Here is a 22,250-nt window from a genome sequence, read left to right on the forward strand (position 1 = left end):
ACCCATTACCCACCACCATGGCTGAGGAAGGCACTGGTGCTGGAGGTGCAATGGACGTTAATACTGTTTTGCAAGAGGTGCTGAAGACCACCCTCATCCACAATGGCCTAGCACATGGAATTTGCAAAGCTGCAAAGTGTTAGACCAGTGCCAAGCCCTCTTTGAGTGCCTGCATCCAACTGTGATGAGCCTGTGTAAGTCAAGTTGGTGGAGGCCCTCCATGCTAAACATCAAATCAACCTAATTAAGGTTGATGATAGCAAGGAACTAGGGGAGTGGGTAGGACTCTGTAAAACTGACAGAGAGGGAAAACCCTGTAAAGTGGCTGGTTGCAGTTGTGTGGTGGTTAAGGACTATGGTAAAGATTCTCAGGTCAAGGATGTCATCAAGAAGAACTTCAAATGCAAGAAATGAACAAATAAAAGACTTGGCTCTTTAAAATAAATAAATAAATAAGCAAGTTTCTACACAGCAAAAGAAACAATCAACAAAAAGAAAAGGCAACCTAGGGACAGAGGAAATAGGAGAAAATATTTACAAACCATATATCTGATAAGGGATTAATACCTAAAATATATAAGGAACTCCTACAACTCAATAGCAAAACAAACAAACAAAAATCTGACTAAAAACTGGGAAAATGACCTGAATAGATAGTTTTCCAAAGAAGACATTCAAACAGAAAATGGCTATAAGAAAAGATGTTCAACATCAATAATCATCAGGGAAATGCAAATCAAAACCACAGAGATATCACATCACACCTGTTAGGATAGCTATTATCAAAAAGATAAGGGATAAGAAATGCAGGGAAACGTGTGGAGAAAATGGGAACACTTTTGCATTGTTGGTGAGATTGTATATTGGTACAGCCATAATGGAAAACAGTATGGAAGTTCCTCAAAAATTAAAAAAGAAATTCCATATGATCCAGCAATCCCACTTCTGGGCATATATCCAAAGGAAATGAAATCACTACCTCAAAGTGATATCTATACTCCCTTGTTCCTTGCATCATTATTCACAAGAGCCAAGATATGGAAACAGCCTAAGTGTCTGTTAATATAATAGATGAATGGATAAAGATGTGAGATATATATATACACACAATAGAATATTATGCAGCCATAAGAAAAAGAAGGAAACCCTGCCATTTGTGACAACATGGATGAACCTGGAGGGCATTATGCTAAGTGAAATAAGTCAGAGAAACACAAATACTGTATGGTATCACTTACATATGGAATGAAAAAAAAAGGTCCATACACATAGAAATAGAGAGTAGAATGGTGGTTGCCAGGGGCTGGGGGTGGGGAAAATAGGGAGATGTCTATCAAAGGGTACAAACTTTCATTTATAAAATGATTAAGTTCTGAGGATCAAACGTACAGCATGGAGATTGTAGTTAATAATACTGTATTGTGTACTTGAAATTTGCTAAGAAAGTAGATCTCAAGCATTCTCACTACAAAAAAAAAGGAAAAGGTGTAACTATGTGAAGTGATGGAGGTGTTAATTAACTTGATTGTGGTAATTATTTCACAATGTATACATATACCAAATCATCATGTTGTATATTTTAAATATATACAATTTTGTCAATTATACCTCAGTAAAGCTGGGGGAAAAAACATAAGGGGAAATCTTCATGGCCTTGGATTTGGCAATGGTTTCTTAAATATGACACTAAAAACACAGGCAACCGAAGAAAAATAGATAAACTGAATTTTAAAATTTTGTGCATCACAGGACACTATCAAGAGAGTAAAAAGATGGAGCTGGAGGAATCAGGCTCCCTGACTTCAGACTATACTACAAAGCTATAGTAATCAAGATAGTATGGTACTGGCACAAAATCAGAAATACAGATCAATGGAACAGGGTAGAAAGCCCAGAGATAAACCCACACACCTATAGTCACCTAGTCTATGACAAGGGAGGCAAAAATATACAATGTAGAAAAGACAGACTCTTCAATTAAGTGGTGCTGGGAAAATTGGACAGCTGCATGTAAAAGAATGAAATTAGAACACTCCCTAACACCACACACAAAAATAAACTCAAAATGGATTCAAGACCTAAATGTAAGGCCAGACACTATAAAACTCTTAGAGGAAAACATAGGCAGAACACTCTGACATAAATCACAGCAAGATCTTTTTTGACCCACCTCCCAGAGTAATAAAAATAAAAACAAAAATAAACAAAGGGGATCTAATGAAATTTAAAAGCTTTTGCACAGCAAAGGGAACCATAAACAAGACGAAAAGACAACCCTCAGAATGGGAGAAAATATTTGCAAATGAAGCAACTGACAAAGGATTAATCTACAAAATATACAAGCAGCTCATGCAGCTCAATATCAAAACAACAAGCAACCCAATCCAAAAATGGGCAGAAGACCTAAATAAACATTTCTCCAAAGAAGGCATACAGATGGCCAACAAACACATGAAAAGATGCTCAACATCACTAATTATTAGGGAAATGCAAATCAAAACTACAATGAGGTATCACCTCACACGAGTCAGAATGGCCATCATCAAAAAATCTACAAATGATAAATGCTGGAGAGGGTGTGGAGGAAAGGGAATCCTCATGTACTGTTGGTGGGAATGTAAACTGATACCACCACTATGGAAAACAGTATGGAGGTTCCTTAAAAAACTAAAAATAGAACTACCATACGACCCAGCAATCCCACTACTGGGCATATACCCTGAGAAAACCATAATTCAAAAAGACACATGCACCCAAATGTTCACTGCACTATTTACAATAGCCAGGATATGGAAGCAACCTAAATGTCCATCGACAGAGGAATGAATAAAGAAGATGTGGTACATATATACAATGGACTATTACTCAGCCCTAAAAAGGAACAAAATTGGGTCATTTGTAGAGACGTGGATGTACCCAGAGAGTGTCATACAGAGTGAAGTAAGTCAGAAAGAGAAAAACAAATATATATTAACACATATATGTGGAATCTAGAAAAATGGTATAGACGATCTTATTTGCAAAGAGAAATAGAGACAGAAACATAGAAAACAAATGTATGGATACCAAGGTGCAAAGGGAGGTGGGTGGGAGGAATTGGGAGATTGGGACTGACACATATACACTATTGATACTGTGTACAAAATAGACAACTAATGAGAATGTACTGTATAGCACAGGGAACTTTACTTAATGCACTGTGGTGACCTAAGTGGGAAGGAAATCCAAAAAAGAGGGGATATATGTATATGTATAACTGATTCATTTTGCTGTACAGTAGAAAATAACACAACATTGTAAAGCAACTGTACTCCAATGAAAATTTTAAAAGAGAATGAAAAGACAACCCACAGAATGGGAGGAAATATTTGCAAATCATATATTTGATAAGGGTCTATTATCCAGAATGTACAAAGAACTCTTACAATTCATTAGTCAGATTTGTATTTTAGGAACAGTCGTCAGCCTGCTTGAAGGAACAGGAGAGTGTGGAGCCTGGAGTGAAACAAGGAGGCAATCACAGTGTTCCAGAGGAGAGGTGGTAAGGCCTGCACCAAGACAGTGGCTGGGGATAGACGGAGGGCCTTTCAGGGACTTCCCTGGTGGTCCAGGGGTTAATAAGGCTCCACGCTTCCACTGCAGGGGGCGCAGGTTCGATCGCTGGTCAGGGAACTAAGATCCCACATGCCACCTGGCACAGCCAAAAAAAAATTAAAATTAAAAAAATTTTTAAATTTTTTAAAAAAAGGAGAGCCTCTCAGATTCAACTAATATTGAGGAGGTAGGCTCAGGCGGCTTGGGGGACTGAATGGCTGTGTGAAGTTTTCATTTCCGCATACTAGTGAGGCTGGTTGCCAGTACAGGATCTGTCTTTCAGGAAGGAAAAGGAGGGAGATCCCTATACTTGCCTGGACAGAGTAGCTGGGATGGGGGAAGTGAAAGTGTCTGCCTGCATAAATAGGCAGCACACCAGTCCCAGCCCACACACAGACCCCCAGTTTGGAGCTCTCCACCTCGCCCGAGCTCTACCGTGGCCATGGCTCAGTCACTGATTCTGAGCATCCTTGTCCTAATCCTGGCCTTCTGCATCCCCCAGACCCAAGGTATCAAGGAGGGAGTTGCCTAGGATGGGGGCAAGGGGGTGGAGAGGCCTGGGTAGGAGCCTCCAAGCAGCCCCTCACCCCCTGTGAACCCCACCTGCAGGCAGTGATGGAGGAGCACAGGACTGTTGCCTCAAGTACAGCCTAAGGAAGATTCCCACCCACGTTGTCCGCAGCTACCGGAAGCAGGAACCAAGCCTGGGTTGCCCCATCCCAGCTATCCTGTAAGTGGGTACAAGGGGGTGGGTGCGGGCTGGCAGCTGAGTGGGAGGGCATGATGGGCAAGACTTAAGACAGGCTTGCTAACCCCCGAACCCTAGGTTCTCGCCTCGGAAACGCTCTCAGCCAGAGCTATGTGCAGACCCTAAAAAGGCCTGGGTGCAGCAGCTGATGAAGCGTCTGGACAAGCCACCAGCCCCATGGAAACCAGCCCAGGACTGTAAGAAGGACAAGGGGGCCCCCAAGTCTGGCAAGAAGGGAAAAGGTTCCAAAGGCTGTAAGAGGTAAGGAAGCTAAAGGGACGGGGGGTGGGAAGTGAAAGGGAGCCTTAATCATCCATCCCCTCAAAGCCCTCTTCTGCCCTCCCAGGACTGAGTCCCCAAAAGGGCCATAGCCCAGTGACGAGCCCGGAGCCCAGGAGGTCCCCACCAGTTTCATCAGGGCTTGGAGCCCCAGCCCAAGGGACAAGAAGTGGGCTAGGAGAGAGGGAGGACTCAGGGGGCCCAGAGCAGCCACCCCATGCTGGCCTTGCCTCACCCCTTCTCCAGCTTCAACCACCCCTTCTGTATACCCACCCTACCCTGCACGGCTGAGCTGCCCACATCAGGCCACATCAGGCCAGGCCTAGAGAGGCAGAGAAGGGAAAGTCCCATAGGAAATGTGAGGTGGCAGCAGGACTGTCCCCTCTGAGGAAAGGTCACCCAGGGCCCTGGACCTGACCGTGCTCCACACTGCACCCACCTCTTCTTTGTAAGTATGATTTATACCTAACTGAATAAACAGCCATTCTGGCCTTCTTCCCAAGTATCTGTTCCTGTGTGTTTGTGTCCACAGAGAAGCCACTGTCACCACAGGGTGGAGTCACACACTCTGGGGTCCCGGCCAAGAGCTCAGGCTGGCAAATTCTATATCCTCACCCACCCCAAGAGTTTCCTTGCTTCCCAGGTGCCCAGACCTGTGGGCAGTAAAAGGGAGGCTGACAGGCAGGGTGGGACCTGGGTTGCCCCTGGTCTCTGAGAAATCCCTGCCAATGAAGAGACAGTGGATCCCAGGCACACGTCCCCAACAGCTCCACAAGCCTCTGAGACCCTGAAGAGATCCCTTTCCTGATTCCGCCCAGCATTCTTTCACTCCCAGCTTCACCGGGGACTGCCTTCCCTTTCCTTGGGGTCTACTGGAGGGAGGCGGGAGCCTGGGCCTGCCTGTAACACAGGTGGACACAAGTTCTACTGAAACCTGCCCTACAGAGAGTTCCAGCCCTGGGAGCCCTCGAGAGCCCCCATCTCCTCCCAAAGACCCCAGAGGACTCCCTTCCGCCCTGACCAGTGAAGCAAGGTCTGTGGCCTCTCATTGTTTGATGGGGCTATGTGCTCTTTATTCCTGAGTTCTCTATTCCTCCCTCAGCTTCCTTCCAGTTGGGAAAGCATCCTCCCCTTCCCTTTTCTCCTTTCTCCCCTAGGTGGGGCCTGGGGCTCTTTAGCCCCTTTAACCTCTTGAGGCCAAGGAATAAGTCTCCAGTGGCAGTAATTTGGAACCCCAGAACTCAGATGTAAATTAGTCTCCTCTCCAAGAAGACTCCAGTCTGACTCTCCTCTACCTCTCCCTCCCCAGAGCAGAGATCCTCCAATTCCCCGCTTCGCCCTTAGGCTAGGAGAGAGAGGACCATTAGATGGGGCCAGGCCACGTGGGAAAGGAGGGAACAGATCCTGGGAGAGGGGCAAGGAACTAGAGGTGGCTGCCACCACCTCCTCCTTCCACCGGGGCCTGAGCATGCCACAGCACTTGCCGCTTATTATAGTCATTAAAATATTTGCTCTCTGCTCCTTCTGAGTCCAGTGAAGACAGGGGCTGCTCCCTATCTATCATCATGCAGCAGGTGTGATCTTAGTCTACAAACTCAGATGTTCAAGATTTACGGCACTTTAAAATGTTCTTTCAGGAGTTCCCTGGCAGTCCAGGGGTTAAGACTCGGCACTTTCACTGCCAGGGCCCAGGTTCAATCCCTGGTCAGGGAACTAAAATCCTGCAAGCCGCATGGCATGGCCAAAAAAATAAAATAAAATGTTCTTTCAATGAACCTACTCCAAGCCCCTGAACTGGAGCGCTGGCATTCTTGGGGTCCCATCTGCCAAGGGCTGTGCAAAGGTCAAAGAAACAGCAAGGCACAGGAGAGGCTTCCTACATGCCCTCTACACCATCCCATCATTGGACATCAGTCTCACCAGTGAATGCTGTGGCCCCCGTGTTCCCAGCAGGTCTGACTCCCCAGGTCCTGGGCTCTCAAACTCTTAGCTCTGTGCCACATTTGAGCCATGGGAGCTCAGCTATGAGAGCCTCCAGGCTTGGACCTAGCTTCCCCAGACATCTCCCCAGAGCCATCTACTCAGGTGGCTTGCTTGCTTCATCCCAGTCAAGGATTAAAGCCCACTGCCCATACTGGCTGGACATACACACCAATCCCCTCCACAGTCTTCAAGAACTCTCTCCAAAACCCTCCCTCTTCCCAGTTCCTCCAAGGTATAACCTCTTCCCAGGTTTGCTTTAGACTTTTACAAAGGCAGAAGGGACTCTAATATCAGGGTGCTACTACTCTCAGCCCTACCAAAACCCTCGCTTGCTCTAAAGAGAAAAGAAAATCATCAGCAAAAAGAGAAAAAAAGGAAAACATAGGCAAAACAAAGCAAAACTTCATATTTCACTAAATTATCTTGCCACACTGCATAGCTGGTATTTGCCTCAAGCTCTGCCCTGATTAGCATATAATATCTATCTTATCAGAGAATGAGTCCCTACTCTCCTTTTCTGACTTCATCTTTGACAGTATTGTCCTGTTCTTTCTTCTTTCTGTAATATCCATAATTCAAAAAAATCAAATAATACATACTCATGGTTAAAAAAAGTCAGAAAGTACCAAAAGGCTTATTCTGAACAACAATTTCCTGCAACTTTTAACTCTTAAGCTACTTCCTCTAGGACTTAGTGCCATATGTCTAAATACTTTGTTCATACTTCTGTTTCTTCATTTACCTATTTTTAAAGTTATCAACTGAGGGACTTTCCTGGTGGTGCAACGGTTAAGACTCCACGCTCCCAATGCAGGGGGCCCAGGTTCGATCCCTGGTTAGGGAACTAGATCCCACATGCATGCCACAACTAAGAGTTCATATGCCACAACTAAGGAGCTGGTGAGCCACAAGTAAGGAGCCCACCTGCTGCAACTAAGACCCGACGCAACCAAATAAATAAATTTTTTTAAAGTTACCTATTGACTTCCTATTATAAAAAGTGGAGGGGCTTCCCTGGTGGTGCAGTGGTTAAGAGTCCGCCTGCCGATGCAGGGGACACGGGTTCATGCCCTGGTCCGGGAAGATCCCACATGCCGTGGAGCGGCTGGGCCCGTGAGCCATGGCTGCTGAGCCTGCGCGTCCAGAGCCTGTGCTCCGCAACGGGAGAGGGCACAACAGTGAGAGGCCCGCGTACCGCAAAAAAAAAAAAAAAAAAAAAAAAAAAAAAAAGTGGAGATTTAGCTCTCTTACTAACCCTCTTCTCCTGTCACCCTATCCTCTAAATATAGCTATACCACTATATTTAGACAATGATCAGAATTTACATTATGATGACCATGTAAATGTTGTTCACTGCAGAGCAAAGTAGCGTACTGTGCTTACTTTCCTTTTGTCACTCAGCTTTTTGTTTTTCTTAAAGATTCAAATTGTTCTTCCTTTTTTAAAAATACGTCTACCTTCCCATTATCATAGCCTCAGTATTTTTCAAACAATTCATCATAGGATTAAAGACCTAATGTTTAAAATATATGTTATAGAAGACAATACAGGTGAGGGTGGTTATAACCTTGAGGTAGAAAAAGAACTTCTTAAACATAAAACCATAAAACACAAACCACAGGGGGAATGATCAACACCACCGAATTCAAAGACAAGTAGTAGGTCAGGGTAAAGATGGCAAATTAAACACATGCATTTATTTTCACTCCTTCTTGAGCTCCAACTAAAACTAAAGTAAGTGTTTCTAAGGACTTCCCTGGTGGTCCAGTGGTTAAGAATCTGCTTTCCAATGCAGGGTACGTGGGTTCAATCCCTGGTCGGGGAACTAAGATCCCAAATGCCGCGGGGCAACTAAACCCACGCTCCACAACTAGAGAGGCCATGCTCCACAACAAAGACCCAGCGCAGCCAAAATAATAATAATAATAAAAATAAAATAAATAAAGTAAATGTTTCTGGTGTGTGTATACATTTGTAAAGGCATCAAATCACAAAGACCCAAATGGGAGGGGAGATAAAAGTAACTTTCCAGAAGATTGCTGTTTAGATAAGTAAATATTTCAGTAAAAATAAGTACAAAGCATAAAATGAAATTATAAAGTTGGAGGACTTCCAAACTGATGCTCATGCATACAGTAAAAAGAAATATTTTACTGAATACTAGTCTGCCAGTGTTCAACAGTAAGACAATTAATGGCTTTTACTAGAAATGTGAAAAGAAAAAAATTCCAAACATCAGTCATCCCCCAAATTTACAAAACCATCATCCTACAAACATGAAAACTCATTGTAACCCCTGGAATTTCCTTTAACAGCAATTACTATCTTCTAACAATGTCACCCTCAGTGCCATTCAGAAAATTACTAATACCATATTTTCAAATGATTTTAGCACTATCTCTTCCATGAAATGATAACACACACACACACACACACACACTTACAAAATGGTGGACCAGCTTCCTCTTGTCAGTGTTGCTTCAAAGTCTGAAGCCTTCTGCTTCCCCTGGCTCACTCCTTCTTTGTAAATCCTTTAAGGGCCTCTTTGACACAAATGTAAAGGATGGAAGGGGCTAGTAAGAGCTCCCAGAATTACAGCTAATAGAAATGTCTTAACAACCTCAGTCATATGAACTGGAAACTAATTCCAAACTGAGCAACCAGATTTCTTAACACTCCTCTCCCTCCATGTTACCTGGGCCACACTTTCGCTAGCCACTATTTCATTCTTTACTCATCAGTCATTAGAGGGACATGATCACCAATGACAGGATCTTTCTTTTGACATCTTCAAAAATGGGGTACTATGGGGCTACCAGCACAGCACCAATGACATATTTGGCATCTTCTGCCCAGCTTTATGGCACAGGAAGATCAGGAGGACTGGGTCTATACTTGCTATTTATGAAAGCTCAAAATTAATTTGTTTCCTAGCTTTAATCATTTACCTGTGAAAATGTCTTCAGCTTCAACTGACCTCTTTTGTGAAGTTCTTTTTCTCTGCATGTCCAGGTGTTATTTATCCTTGTATTTGGGGACAAAGTGATGCTATTTTGTTAAAAATCATCAATGTATCCTTCCTTTGCCATCAATCTTGACCGATGAATTACCACCTTTATGGATGTTGAAATTGCCAAGCCTTTTTCTAATGCCTATATCTGGTATTCTTCTAGCGGTGGCTATTCTGCAGTTCCCCTACAGAGATTGTGTTAGCTATGTCAGGAAGCTGGAAACTTCATTTTCTTCAAGAAAATCCATTTCCCAGTTGGTGGCAAACTCCCAGGGAAACTCTGCTGCCATGTTCTTGAAGACTTTTGCTTTAGAGTCCTGGATTGTGCTAATAATAAATTTCAATCTAATATTAAATGAATAACCGAACTCCACCTGTGATTACCTGAGCAGCCGGCGCCAATTTCGGTTCAGAATACCCACAGCGGACGGGATGTTAAACTCCACTTGGCCTCATTGCCCGGCTCCGCCACTAGGAGGCAGCATCGTCGCCGCGGTCCTCGGTTCTCCAAAGGCAAACAGGCTTGTGGGTTGAACACTACTGTTCTCATTTCCTTCATCTTTCTGGGATTTCCCCCCCCCCCCCTTTATTATTTGTCCTCAAATGTGTCTCATGCTAGGCCAGGGGTCTAGAATTTTCCCATGTCCACTGATGAGCAAGACAAACTCGTTTTCCGCCCCTGTCCAGGTGAAAGCACTTCATCCCCCGGCACCGAGCATCGCGCCGGGCACACAGTTAGGCTTTCAATAAACCTTGAAAGCCTATTGTTTCAACCTAAAGGTTGAAAGAAACCTCTCTTAGAGTTGGCACCGTAATTACGTGGTTTAAGGAATCAAACGGGTGCGGGTTATTTATGCTGCGAAGGAAGTCCCGGAGGTACTGTGAACTTCCTTCAGCCTTTACGACAGACATTGCTTCCTGTCTTCCACGTTGGGCGCTCTGGCCTCAGGATAAGTTGGGAATACTTGGGGTGGGGAAGACAAATACTCACGGAAAAACACCGGCCTCCGGCCGCCCATGCGTCCCAGCCTGCCCAGCCGAGTACCCGCAGATTTAAGGGCCCGAGTGGCAGAGATTTGGCGGGACAGCCGCTGTGCTCGGCCCGGGGTAATCGCCGCCCGGGGGCTTCCCGGGCCCACGCCGACCCCAGGTCCTGGGGCTCCGGGTCCCACCCGCAGCCCGAGTCTCCCTTCTGCACGTTCCGCCCGTGTGCCGGGACCCGCGCGCTGGGACCCGGGGCCGGACCCTCTGCCTCGGGACCAGGGGGGGCCTGGAGCGGGGACAGCACCAGAGGCCGTGCCAGGCCCACGGACTTTGGGCCCAACGCCCTTCTCAGTCTCTCTGAGCAGCCCGCCGGGTCGGGCCCGCACCCCGCCCTTGCTAGAGCACCCCCCACCCGCCAGCGCCCACCCACCCCTCAGCCAGAGCGGCGCCCACTCCAGAGCCTCCCTTCCCAGGCTGGTGCGCCCTCTGCAGGCCTGGGAGGGGAGACACATCAGGCGCAGACGTGGACACAGAGCCACAGCTCGCTCTCTCTCTCTCTCTCTCTCTCTCTCTCTCTCTCTCTCTCTCTCACACACACACACACACACACACACACACACACGGATGACGGGCACACCAGTCACGCTCAGCCCCACGGACACAGCTCCTGATACGCACATTCATCCATCCAACAAACATTTATTAAGCATCTAATCGAGATGCCCTCCACAATCATTTACTCCCCGGTACTCCCACTCCTACCACGGCCTTGGTTGACTTTCCCGGCCTCGCTGCTGCCTTACCTGCCTCAATGGCTAAAGTGCCCTCCACCCAAGATCTCCGACCCCTGGGGCATGGATTTGATCAGACCAGGGAGCATGAAGGCTGAGCGGGCTCCTTGGGAGAGTGTGGTGCCAAGATGAGCTGAACTGCCTTGAGCTGGGAGATTTGTCCAAAGCTCACACTGAACCAGGAACCCCACGAAGGCCACGTGGCTGAGAAGAGGGTGAACTAGGTAAAGCAGGTAGCACACTGAGGGCTCTGTGGGTGTGGTCAGAAACTGTTTCAAACCCACCTCCCTGGTCTCCACCACCCCACCACTGGATCATTTAAACCAGTGGCTGGGGAGTTGGTGCCTTAAACCTTCCACGCATAGAGCCTATGCCCTCCCCCTTTTTGCCATGATAGAAGGTACCATCAGAACACCTGACGGCTGTCACCTTCCCCGATTCCTCTTCTTCTCCCTGATCTGTCAGTGTTAGGGAGCTCCAGGCCTTGGAACTTGACCCCTTCTATCTACACTCACTCCCTTGATGACCTCATTGTCTTATGGTTTTAAATACCATCCATATGCTCCCAAATTTTTATCTTCAGCTAGAATCTCTCGCCTGAACTCTAGACTCATACTACCAACTACGTACTTAACATCTCCACTTACATGTCCAAAATGCAGCTTCATCTTAAAAAGTCAAAACAAGGCTCCTGGAGGGAGAGATAAATTAGGAGTTTGGGATTAAAATATATATGCTACTATATATAAAATAGATAACTAACAAGAACCTGTATAGCACAGGGAACTATACTCAATATCTTGTAATAACCTATAATGGAACAGAATCTAAAAAAGACCAGCAGGACCAGTAGTCCCCTGTATATATACAACTGAATCACTTTGCTGTATACCTGAGACTAACACAGCATTCTAAATCAACTATATTTCAATAAAAATTGTAAAAAAAAAAAAAACAAGGTTCCTGACCGTCTCACAAACCCACTCCTCTACAGTCGTCCACATCTTGGTAAATATAACTCCAACAATCACACTGCTCAAGCCAAAAACATTGAAGTATTTTCTCTGTCTCTCTTTCTCTTCTTTCTCTCATATCCTATGCTGAACCCCTCAGCAGAGCCCACTGGCTCTACATTCAAAACATTTCCAGAATCTGACCACTTCTCACCAACTCTCAGCAACCTCATGTCCTCCCTGGATTATTGCAGTTGCCTCCAAGCTGGTCTCCAGGCTTCCATTTTTGCACCACTTTGGTCTATCTTCCATCCGACAGCCACAGGGAGCCTTTAACACATGCCAGATCATGTCACTGTTCAAAACCCTCCAAAGGTTCCTCAACTCATTCAGAGTAGAAATAAACCCCGCAGTGGCCTACAAAGCCCTACACTATCTGGCCCATGTTGTTATCTGATTGTCTCTCCTACCACTCTACCCTTTGCTACTTCCCTCCCGTAACACTGGCCTCCTTTCTATTCCTCAAATACACTTTTGCCTCAAGACCTTCATACTTGCTATTTTCTCGTCTAAAGCATCTTCCCCAGATCTCCACATGGCTCTCCCCTTCACGTTCTTCAGATCAGCTCTCTGCTCAAAGGTAATCAGACAAGACTTCCATTACCACCCTCCCCAATACTCCCTATCCCTCTAGCCTTCTTTATTTTTCTTCATAGCACTTACTGCCATCTGGCATACTATTTTTTTTTCTTGTTTGCTTATTGCCTGTCTCCTTGATAAGAATAAAAACTCCAGGGACTTCCCTGGTGGTCCAGTGGGTAAGACTCCATGCTCCCAGTGCAGGGGGCCTGGGTTTGACCCCTGGTCCGGGAACTAGATCCCGCATGCATGCCTCAACTAAGAAGTCCGAATGCCACAACTAAGAAGCCCGCATGCCACAACTAAAAGATACCACATGCAGCAATGAAGATCCCACATGCCACAACTAAGACCCAGCTCAGCCTAAATAATAAATATTTTTTTAAATGGAATAAAAACTCTGCAAGAGCAGGAATGTCTTTCTGTTTCGTTTACTGCTGTGTCCCAGTGCCAAGAACAGTGTCTGGAACATAGGACGCCCTCAATAAATATTTATTGAATGAATGTGGTGTAAATCCCTTGTTTATTATTATTTCATTATTTCACCCTTTGCTGCTGATTCTCAGGATATTTCCCAACAGGCATTCCAAGAAGACAGTATTGAAATTTATTTGAAACCTTTACACCAGCTCTGCACTATATTCTTGTATCATATAAGATCTTGGAGGGAAACAAATGGCATGACCCAAAAGTCTTAATAGAAAAGAATTTAGTGAAGAGTCAATTTACAGAGGTGAGGGCAGGGTTGTTGTGGGCAGCCACTGTACATGAATTTGTATAGCTCCAAACTTCAGGCCATCTCTCCTTCTGGACAAAGCAGACATTAAATGTATTGCCTGAAGTTCTGCCCACTGAGAGGACTCCCCTTCACCACTGTCTTTCAGGGCCACACCTGAATGTAAGCAACCGTCTACTTTTGACTGATGCCAGCATACCTTAGGGACCCATCTGAAAATCAAGACCATACACTTCCTCTCTCTGTTAACTGTTTATAGAAAACTTCTCCACGAAGGCATAAGTACGATCAGAAGAAGAAGCAGAAAACAATAAAAGTAGGAATCTGAGCCACCTCCCCATGCTTTTACTCATGCCTTCTGAAATTTCTAAGGCCTGGTCTCAAATGTACAATGTTCCTTCGACAGTGGAACACTGGCCACGCACATCCGACTATATGACTTGCTATAGATAACACCCTAGGTTGCGTTGTCACTGGGTGATCTATAGTCTGAGTTTTAAACCAGGGCCCAGTGGCAAATCAGGACTGATTTTCAAAGAGTAAATAATCGTTAGCAGAAGAGATAAGTCCTTACTCCAACACCCTAAGGGTCTTTCCTGTAATGCTCCTTCTGGGGCTCCTGTCGCACCCTTCTCTGCCACAGACAATCTGAAATTGCCTGGATTTATGAGTCATAAGGCCCAAGTAGACAGGCAACTTTTCCCCAGAGCCTAGACCTGCTGCAGACCCCTTCCTTGCTCTGGGCCTCATTCGAAACTGTCAGCTTTATGCCATATCCAACAAATATTTTGCTGTACTACACCTAACTATGATGTATGTTGCCTCCAAAATCCAAATAGCTCTTTAAGCATTGTGCCTCTTCACAGTAAATGTGCAACATTCCCCAGATCACTGTTTTTCAGCTTCTCGCTACCTCTAATAGCCTAGAAACTTTACCTATGTTGTAGGATCCTGAATTTTTGGAAGATTTCTTTCTCTCCCTCTGACATACATAGGTCTTACTGAGGCATTTAGGGCAACTGCTATTTCTTGTGTGCCAGTAAACATAATGTCATCAGTTTAACGGACTACTTTGATATCCTGTGAGATATCCAGATTATCTTATGATAATCAGAGCAGGAAAGCTGATAATATCCCTGAGGTAAAACAGTGAAGGTGTATTTCTATCATTATAGTTGAAAATGAATGGATTTCAATGGTCTTTAAGTGACTGGTACAGAAAGAAGGCACGTGCTAGATTATTAGCTGTAATATGCTGTACCAAGGGCTGAAGCATCTTTAAGTCTTTGAAGGTGCTCTCTTCTATGCACATTCTCTAGCAACAAAGCATTGCTTTAAGTTTACTATTGTAGGGGGGAACATGGTGGGGCAGGCACAGTTCAAAGGACTTCCACCTGGCCCTTCCTACCATAATTTTCCTCACTCCTTGGTCAAGGAACCAGTGTGGAGACCTTGCTAATTACTAAGTATAGTTATTCCCACTATACATTCTGAAACTAGAGAAACAACCACTGGATAGGTCTTACAGATTCACTGTGAGATGGACCTGAACCAAGATCGTTCTATCACCTGAACTCCATAAACCCTTACTCTGACTAGTGGACCACAGTGGGGTTCTGGGTCCCCAAGACTAGTATTAACATGAGACAGTATCTAATAATCCCCCAAAGATCTGAATATTTTCTGTTCACCATTCATGGTCACCCTGGCAAACGGCTACAGATCTCTCTAGGGAAGGCTTAGAGAAATGATTCTCGATTAGCATACATCAAAATCACCAGAAAGGCTTGTTAAACTACAGATGGCTAGGCCACTCCCAGAGTTTCTGATTCAATGGAGTTGAGGCAGAGCCCGAGAATTTGCATCTCTGCCAAGTTCCCGGCTGATGCTGATGCTGCTGGTCCAGGGACCACACCTTGAGAACAACTGACTAGAAGAAAGATGTATAGAGTCCACCTGTGAAAAGACTCAAGCCTTCCCACGCCCCCACCAACCAATCAAGGGGCTCAGGTCTGGGGAACTGATTTAAGTCAAGGAAATGGGTAAACACTGTAAATCCCCAATACAATTTGAATCAAGTTTCTCCCTACCAGGCCTAGACATTTTACACTTATATGGGTCAGTAAGTTGTCCATCTATTTCATTCCTAGGAAAACTATGATCAATTAGCTACCACCACAGATCCTTATAGGCAAAGCACAATGATTACCACTTGTCCCTGCAGCTTATTTAGTAATTTCATTCATCTTATTGATCAGAAGGTGAGCATCTAGACTCTACCACTCAAAGATTCCATTATTCTCCTTGAAATGAGATTGCCCAGTCCCAAGAGAACATCTCCCATCCTCATCTCCTGCCTACTAAAGAAACCACTACAGGGCTTCCCTGGTGACGCAGTGGTTAAGAATCCGCCTACCAATGAAGGGGACACGGGTTCGAGCCCTGGTGCGGGAAGATCCCACATGCCGCGGAGCAACTAAGTCCATGCGCCACAACTACTGAGCCTGTGCTCTAGAGCCCGCGAGCCACAACTACTGAAGCCCACGCGCCTAGAGCTCGTGCTCCACAGCAAGAGAAGCCACCGCAATGAGAAGCTCCTGCACCGCAACGAAGAGCAGCTCCCACCCGCCGCAACTAGAGAAAGCCCGCACGCAGCAACAAAGACCCAACACAGCCAAAAATAAATTTTAAAAAATAAATAACTTCATTTTTTTTAAAAAAAGAAACCACTACAGTGCTTTTCATAGTTAGTGTTCTCATCACCAGTGCTTTTCTTATGGCCTTGGAGAAGGAATTATCTTCCTGGACCCTTCAGAGTTAGTGGTTGCACATAAGAGGGGCCTCCAACATTCCTATCTCTGTAACCTTTGCACTCTTTCCTCTGTTTTGCTACTCAAGGTATATTCTGAGGACCAGCAGCATCAGCATCACTTAGAAGTTTGTTAGAAACACAACATCTTGGACTTCACCCAGACTTACTTAATCAGAATCTGCAGTTTAATGAGACCCCCCAGTGAATCATATGCACCTCAGATCCTGAGGAAGACTGTTCTACAATATGCCGGTGAGGTTCTAGCACCCCAACCTCATTGATCATAGGCCACTGTTGAGTCCAGGCTTCCAGTAACCAACTCAACAGATTATTAACACCATTCCCAGGTGCTCAGCTAATACAGTAATACCCAAATCCTGGATAAGGGCATACATATCAATAAATTTGTCCTCACTGGTCCCCAAGATTCTCCCAATACAGTTGACAAGTTCTTGCAACTCCTTCAGTGTGCACGCTATTGTTCTTGGAGCATATCTTGTACATTCCCATCCAGGCTATGTTAGAATCAAACTCGCACTATGGGCCTGGAGGCTATGAAGGGTGGTGAGGGTGGGTCCTGAAGAGGACCCCTGCATGCCTTTTGCCAGGGAGTTATTAAAAACATTTTTTAATGAATGGGAAGGCTGGATCATTCACGGTTTGCAGGGGGAGGAGTGTTCTTCTGCCAGCAAGGAAGGTTTAAGGGAATTTAAAGGTCCAAAATTCTCAGCTTTGTTCATCTCTGCCTAAATGTCCCTATTCCAAGTCTCAGAGTCCTTCTCCTTCCCAAGAGTGCGCTTATTCTAGTATTAGGAATATGGTGGGGTTGTGCATTTACCCGGGGTTGCAACACTACCACACATACAATCAGTTTTGGGGCTTGATCCATAGCCATATCTGCCATGTGGCTATGGATCACATACATTAAAGATGACTTAAGAATTCCATAGTGAAGGGGGATAAATTAGGGGGAGAGGGATAAATTAGGAGCTTGGGATTAACAGATACACACTACTATGTATAGAATAAATAAACAACAAGGACCTACTGTAGAGCACAGGGAACTATATTCAATACCTTGTAATAACCTATAATGGAAAAGAATCTGAAAGAGAATAGATATATAGATATATATGTAACTGAATCACTTTGCTGTACAACAGAAGCTAACACAACATTGTAAATCAACTGTACTTCAATTTTTAAAAATTCCATAGAAGTTTTCTGAATCTCTACCCATAACTTGAATTAGAATTTCATGTTCTTAAACTTCTCTTTTTCTTATGTAATTGTGCCAGCACAACCAGAAACAGGCAGCCCACCCAACCATGTATGTAATGACCATTTGAAATCACCATTTGTGGCCATAGCAATTAAGTACCTGGGGCATTTTATCTCCTAATGTCTTTCCCTCCATCAGCATCCTACACTGCACCTCACTTAGTGATAGTCCTAAGTGATGGTGATGCTTCTTCATGTTCTGGATTACTTGTGTCCTCTTTCCCCATGCAAGGAGGTTTGTGCACTCAGCAAATATATGAGCAACGCAATCCCAGGATCCCATTTTGGAAATCTATTTCCTGGGATGTCTTCTGGTACCATTTACTGTATCAGTTAGGAACCTGGCAGGAAACAGATGGCACACTCAAAAAAAGTCTAACCAGAAAGATTTTAATAAAGGGGCTATTTAAGAGGTGGGGGTCGAAAAGATGGCGGCGGCCCCTGCGGTGGGAGAGATCTGGGCACTAGCTGCGGCTAAAGCTGCAGCCGGGCCCGCGGGGGCGCTGCACGAGGGTAGTAGGGGGTGGCCCTGAGCTGGGGCCTGGCCCCGGCTGGCCTCCCCCGCCGCCTCACCCGGGGACAGGTCCAGCCTGTGGTGTCCACAATGCCCCAGGCTTCTGAGCACCGCCTGGGACGGACCCGAGAGCCACCTCTTAATGTCCAGCCCCGAGTGGGATCCAAGCTACCATTTGCTCCCAGGGCCCGGAGCAAGGAGCGCCGAAACCCAGCCCCTGGGCCGAACCCTGTGTTACGACCTCTGCCTCCTAGGCCAGGTCCCCCTGAGGAACGGCTCAAGAAACTGGAGCTGGGACGGGGACGGACCTCAGGCCCTCGTCCCAGAGGCCCAATTCGGGCAGATCATGGAGTTCCCCTGCCTGGCTCACCACCCCCAACTGTGGCTCTGCCTCTCCCATCAAGGACCAACCTAGCCCGTTCCAAGTCTGTGAGCAGTGGGGACTTGCGTCCAATGGGAATTGCCTTGGGAGGGCACCGCGGCACTGGAGAGCTAGGGGCTGCACTGAGCCGCTTGGCTCTCCGGCCTGAGCCACCCACTTTGAGACGTAGCACCTCTCTCCGACGCCTTGGGGGCTTTCCTGGGCCACCCACCTTGCTCAGCATACGGACAGAGCCCCCTACTTCCCATGGCTCCTTCCACGTGATATCTGCCCGGCCCTCTGAACCTTTCTACTCCGATAACAAGATGGCTCATCACACACTGCTTCTGGGCTCTGGTCATGTTGGCCTCTGAAACCTGGGGAACACGTGCTTCCTGAATGCTGTGCTACAGTGTTTGAGCAGCACTCGGCCTCTTCGGGACTTCTGTCTGCGAAGGGACTTCCGGCAAGAGGTGCCTGGAGGCGGCCGAGCCCAAGAGCTCCCTGAAGCCTTTGCAGATGTGATTGGTGCCCTGTGGCACCCTGACTCCTGTGAAGCTGTGAATCCTACTCGATTCCGAGCTGTCTTCCAGAAATATGTTCCCTCCTTCTCTGGATACAGCCAGCAGGATGCCCAAGAGTTTCTGAAGCTCCTCATGGAGCGGCTACACCTCGAAATCAACCGACGAGACCGCCGGGCTCCGCCAGTCCTGGCCAATAGTCCAGCTCCCTCCCAACCTCGCCGTGGAGGGGCTCTGCTAGAAGAACCTGAGTTAAGCGATGACGACCGAGCCAACCTAATGTGGAAGCGTTACCTGGAGCGAGAGGACAGCAAGATTGTGGACCTGTTTGTGGGCCAGTTGAAAAGTTGTCTCAAGTGCCAGGCCTGTGGGTATCGCTCCACAACCTTCGAGGTTTTTTGTGACCTGTCCCTGCCCATCCCCAAGAAAGGATTTGCCGGGGGCAAGGTGTCTCTGCGGGATTGTTTCAGCCTTTTCACCAAGGAAGAAGAGCTAGAATCGGAGAATGCCCCAGTGTGTGACCAATGTCGGCAGAAAACACGAAGTACCAAAAAGTTGACAGTACAAAGATTCCCCCGAATCCTCGTGCTCCATCTTAATCGATTTTCCGCCTCCCGAGGCTCCATCAAGAAAAGTTCAGTAGGTGTAGACTTCCCGCTGCAGCGACTGAGCCTAGGGGACTTTGCCAGTGATAAAGCCGGAAGCCCCGTATATCAGCTGTATGCCCTTTGCAACCACTCGGGCAGTGTCCACTATGGCCACTACACAGCCCTGTGCCGGTGCCAGACTGGTTGGCATGTCTACAATGACTCTCGTGTCTCCCCTGTCAGTGAAAACCAGGTGGCATCCAGTGAGGGCTACGTGCTGTTCTACCAACTGATGCAGGAGCCACCCCGGTGCCTGTGACATCCCCTTTAAGCCCTGGCACCTGTGAAACCCTTTCAACACCCTCAAGCCCCCAGGCTCCCCATTTACCTCAGAGACGTCTATTTTTGTGTCTTTTTAATCGGGGAGGGGGGAGGGGGTGGTTGTACCTCCCATTATTTTTTTTATTAAAAAATACCCTTCTACCTGGAGGCTCCCTTGTCTCCCAGCCCCATGTACAGAGCTCCCCAGGCCCCTGCCCGTGTACAGCCCCCAGACCCTCTACAGTCTCACTTTTTTTTGTGAATAAATTTATTAAGAAAGAAAAAAAAAAAAAAGAGGTGGGGGTCAAGATTCAGGAACCAACATGGAAGAGTGAGGCACTCAGGGTTCAGCAATAGTGGGAAACCGTTACCATACCAAGGCCTGAAGAGGCCAGACGAAGGAACAGTGTTTCGGGAGCCTCAGAGATAAACCCACGGAGATGAGGCAGCCCAAAAGAATCTAACTGTAGGTCAGTGGTTCTTAAACTTCAGCATGTATCAGAGTCATCAAGGGTGTGTTAAAATATGGATTGCTCCAGTGGCTCTGGAGTAGGACCTGAGAATTTACATTTCTAACAGGCTCCCAGGTGATGGTGATGCTGATGCTGCTGTCTGAAGACCACTCTTTTTTTAAATTAATTAATTAATTAATTAATTACTTAATTATTTAATTTTTTAAGCTGTGTTGGGTTTTCGTTGCTGCGCGCGGGCTTTTCTCTAGTTGCAGTGTGCGGGGGCTACTCTTCGTTGCAGCACGTGGGCTTATTGCGGTGGCTTCTCTTGTTGCAGAGCATGGGCTCTAGGTGCGCAGGCTTCAGTAGCTGTGGCATGTGGGCTCAGTAGTTGTGGCTCGTGGGCTCTAGAGCATGGGCTCAGCAGTTGTGGCGCACGGCCTTAGTGGCTCCACAGCATGTGGGATCTTGCCGGACCAGGGCTCGAACCTGTGTCCCCTGCATTGGCAGGCGGATTCTTAACCACTGCGCCACCAGGGAAGCCCCCGAAGAACAACTCTTTAAGGACAACTGCCACAGAGTAAATTATTCACTGTCAGAACTATAGCAGGATGAAGGATTGGGAGAATAAATACCCCAACTCCTCTCTCCTACCACTGATCTCCTGCTGCTGCCTCCCACGGCCAAGCCCAAACGGAAGCTAAAGGATAAGGGATCCTGAGTAATACTGTCTGTAGAGGTCACCCTTCTAGAGAACAGAGCAGGGCAGAGAAGAGTGGAGAATGGACGGGGGTGGGGCAACAGAGAATAAGCAGAACCACCATAAAGAGAAGGATCCATGGAAAGATGGAGAGATAGATGCACTGACAGACATCTGAATAAAAGGATAGAATAATAATAACGGTTAATATTGAGTGTTTAATTGTCTTTAAAACTATCTACATTGTATAATATTTACATTGTATTGGGTAGTATAAGTAATCTAGAGAGGATTTAAAGTATAGTGGAGGATGTACCTAGGTTATACACAAATATCACACCATTTAGATAAGGGTCTTGAGCATCCTCCGATTTTAGCATCCTCAGGGGTCATGGAACCAATCCGCTCAGTTACTAAGGGACCACTGTACAGGCAGACCTCATTTTACTGTGCTTTGCAGAATCCGTATTTTTTAAACAAATTTAAAGGTTTGTGGCAACCCTGCATCAAGGAGGTCTGTCACCGTTTTTCCAACAGCCTTTGCTTCCTTGGTGTCTCTGTGTCACATTTTGGTAAATCTTGCATATTTCATGCTTTTTCATTACTATTATACTTGTGATGGTATCTGTGATCCAGGATCCTTTTATGTTCCTACTACAGCTCGCTGAAGGCTCAGGATGGTTAGCATTTTTTAACAATAAAGTGGTTTTTAAATTTAAAAAAAAATTGAGTGTTTATTGTGTACCAGCCTCTAAACTAAGGGTTTTGCTCAGATTACCTCATTTAATCCTAAGAATTAAAAGCTATTACCATTCCTCTTTTACAGATAAGGACACTAAGACACAGAAACTAGATACTTTGCACATGGTCACAGGGCTAGCAAGTAATGTAATCTAAATCCCAACCTAGGCATGCTATGTGTAGAGCCTCACTCCCCTGTGCTGTTCTGTAATCAATGGCAGACAGGCAGTGTGGGATGGTAGG

General features: G+C 46.2%; 3 protein-coding genes and 1 pseudogene across 3 annotated transcripts; 3 read left to right on the top strand and 1 right to left on the bottom strand.

Moving 5' to 3' along the window:
• Window positions 1-17: 17 nt before the first annotated feature.
• Window positions 18-414, top strand: LOC132492261 (small ribosomal subunit protein eS12-like; annotated as a pseudogene).
• Window positions 415-4,036: 3,622 nt separating this feature from the next.
• CCL21 (C-C motif chemokine ligand 21) lies at window positions 4,037-4,713 on the top strand. The gene is made up of 4 exons (XM_060102332.1): window positions 4,037-4,103; window positions 4,204-4,324; window positions 4,421-4,603; window positions 4,689-4,713. The coding sequence occupies exons 1-4, from the start codon at window positions 4,037-4,039 to the stop codon at window positions 4,711-4,713; spliced, it is 396 nt and encodes a 131-aa protein (XP_059958315.1).
• A 5,298-nt stretch (window positions 4,714-10,011) lies between these two features.
• Window positions 10,012-11,110, bottom strand: LOC132491626 (protein SPT2 homolog). The gene is made up of 2 exons (XM_060100478.1): window positions 10,606-11,110; window positions 10,012-10,136 (listed from the first exon to the last, which is right to left on the bottom strand). Exons 1-2 carry the CDS (start codon window positions 11,108-11,110, stop codon window positions 10,024-10,026), a joined length of 618 nt encoding a protein of 205 aa, XP_059956461.1. The 3' UTR covers window positions 10,012-10,023.
• A 7,132-nt stretch (window positions 11,111-18,242) lies between these two features.
• On the top strand, window positions 18,243-20,389 carry LOC132492000 (ubiquitin carboxyl-terminal hydrolase 21-like). The gene is given in 1 exon segment (XM_060101118.1): window positions 18,243-20,389. A coding segment is annotated over 1 exon segment (1,698 nt). The 5' UTR covers window positions 18,243-18,414; the 3' UTR covers window positions 20,113-20,389.
• Window positions 20,390-22,250: the final 1,861 nt, after the last annotated feature.

This window comes from Mesoplodon densirostris, chromosome 6 (genome assembly GCF_025265405.1).
Source record: "Mesoplodon densirostris isolate mMesDen1 chromosome 6, mMesDen1 primary haplotype, whole genome shotgun sequence".
Classification (NCBI taxonomy): Eukaryota; Metazoa; Chordata; class Mammalia; order Artiodactyla; family Ziphiidae; genus Mesoplodon; species Mesoplodon densirostris.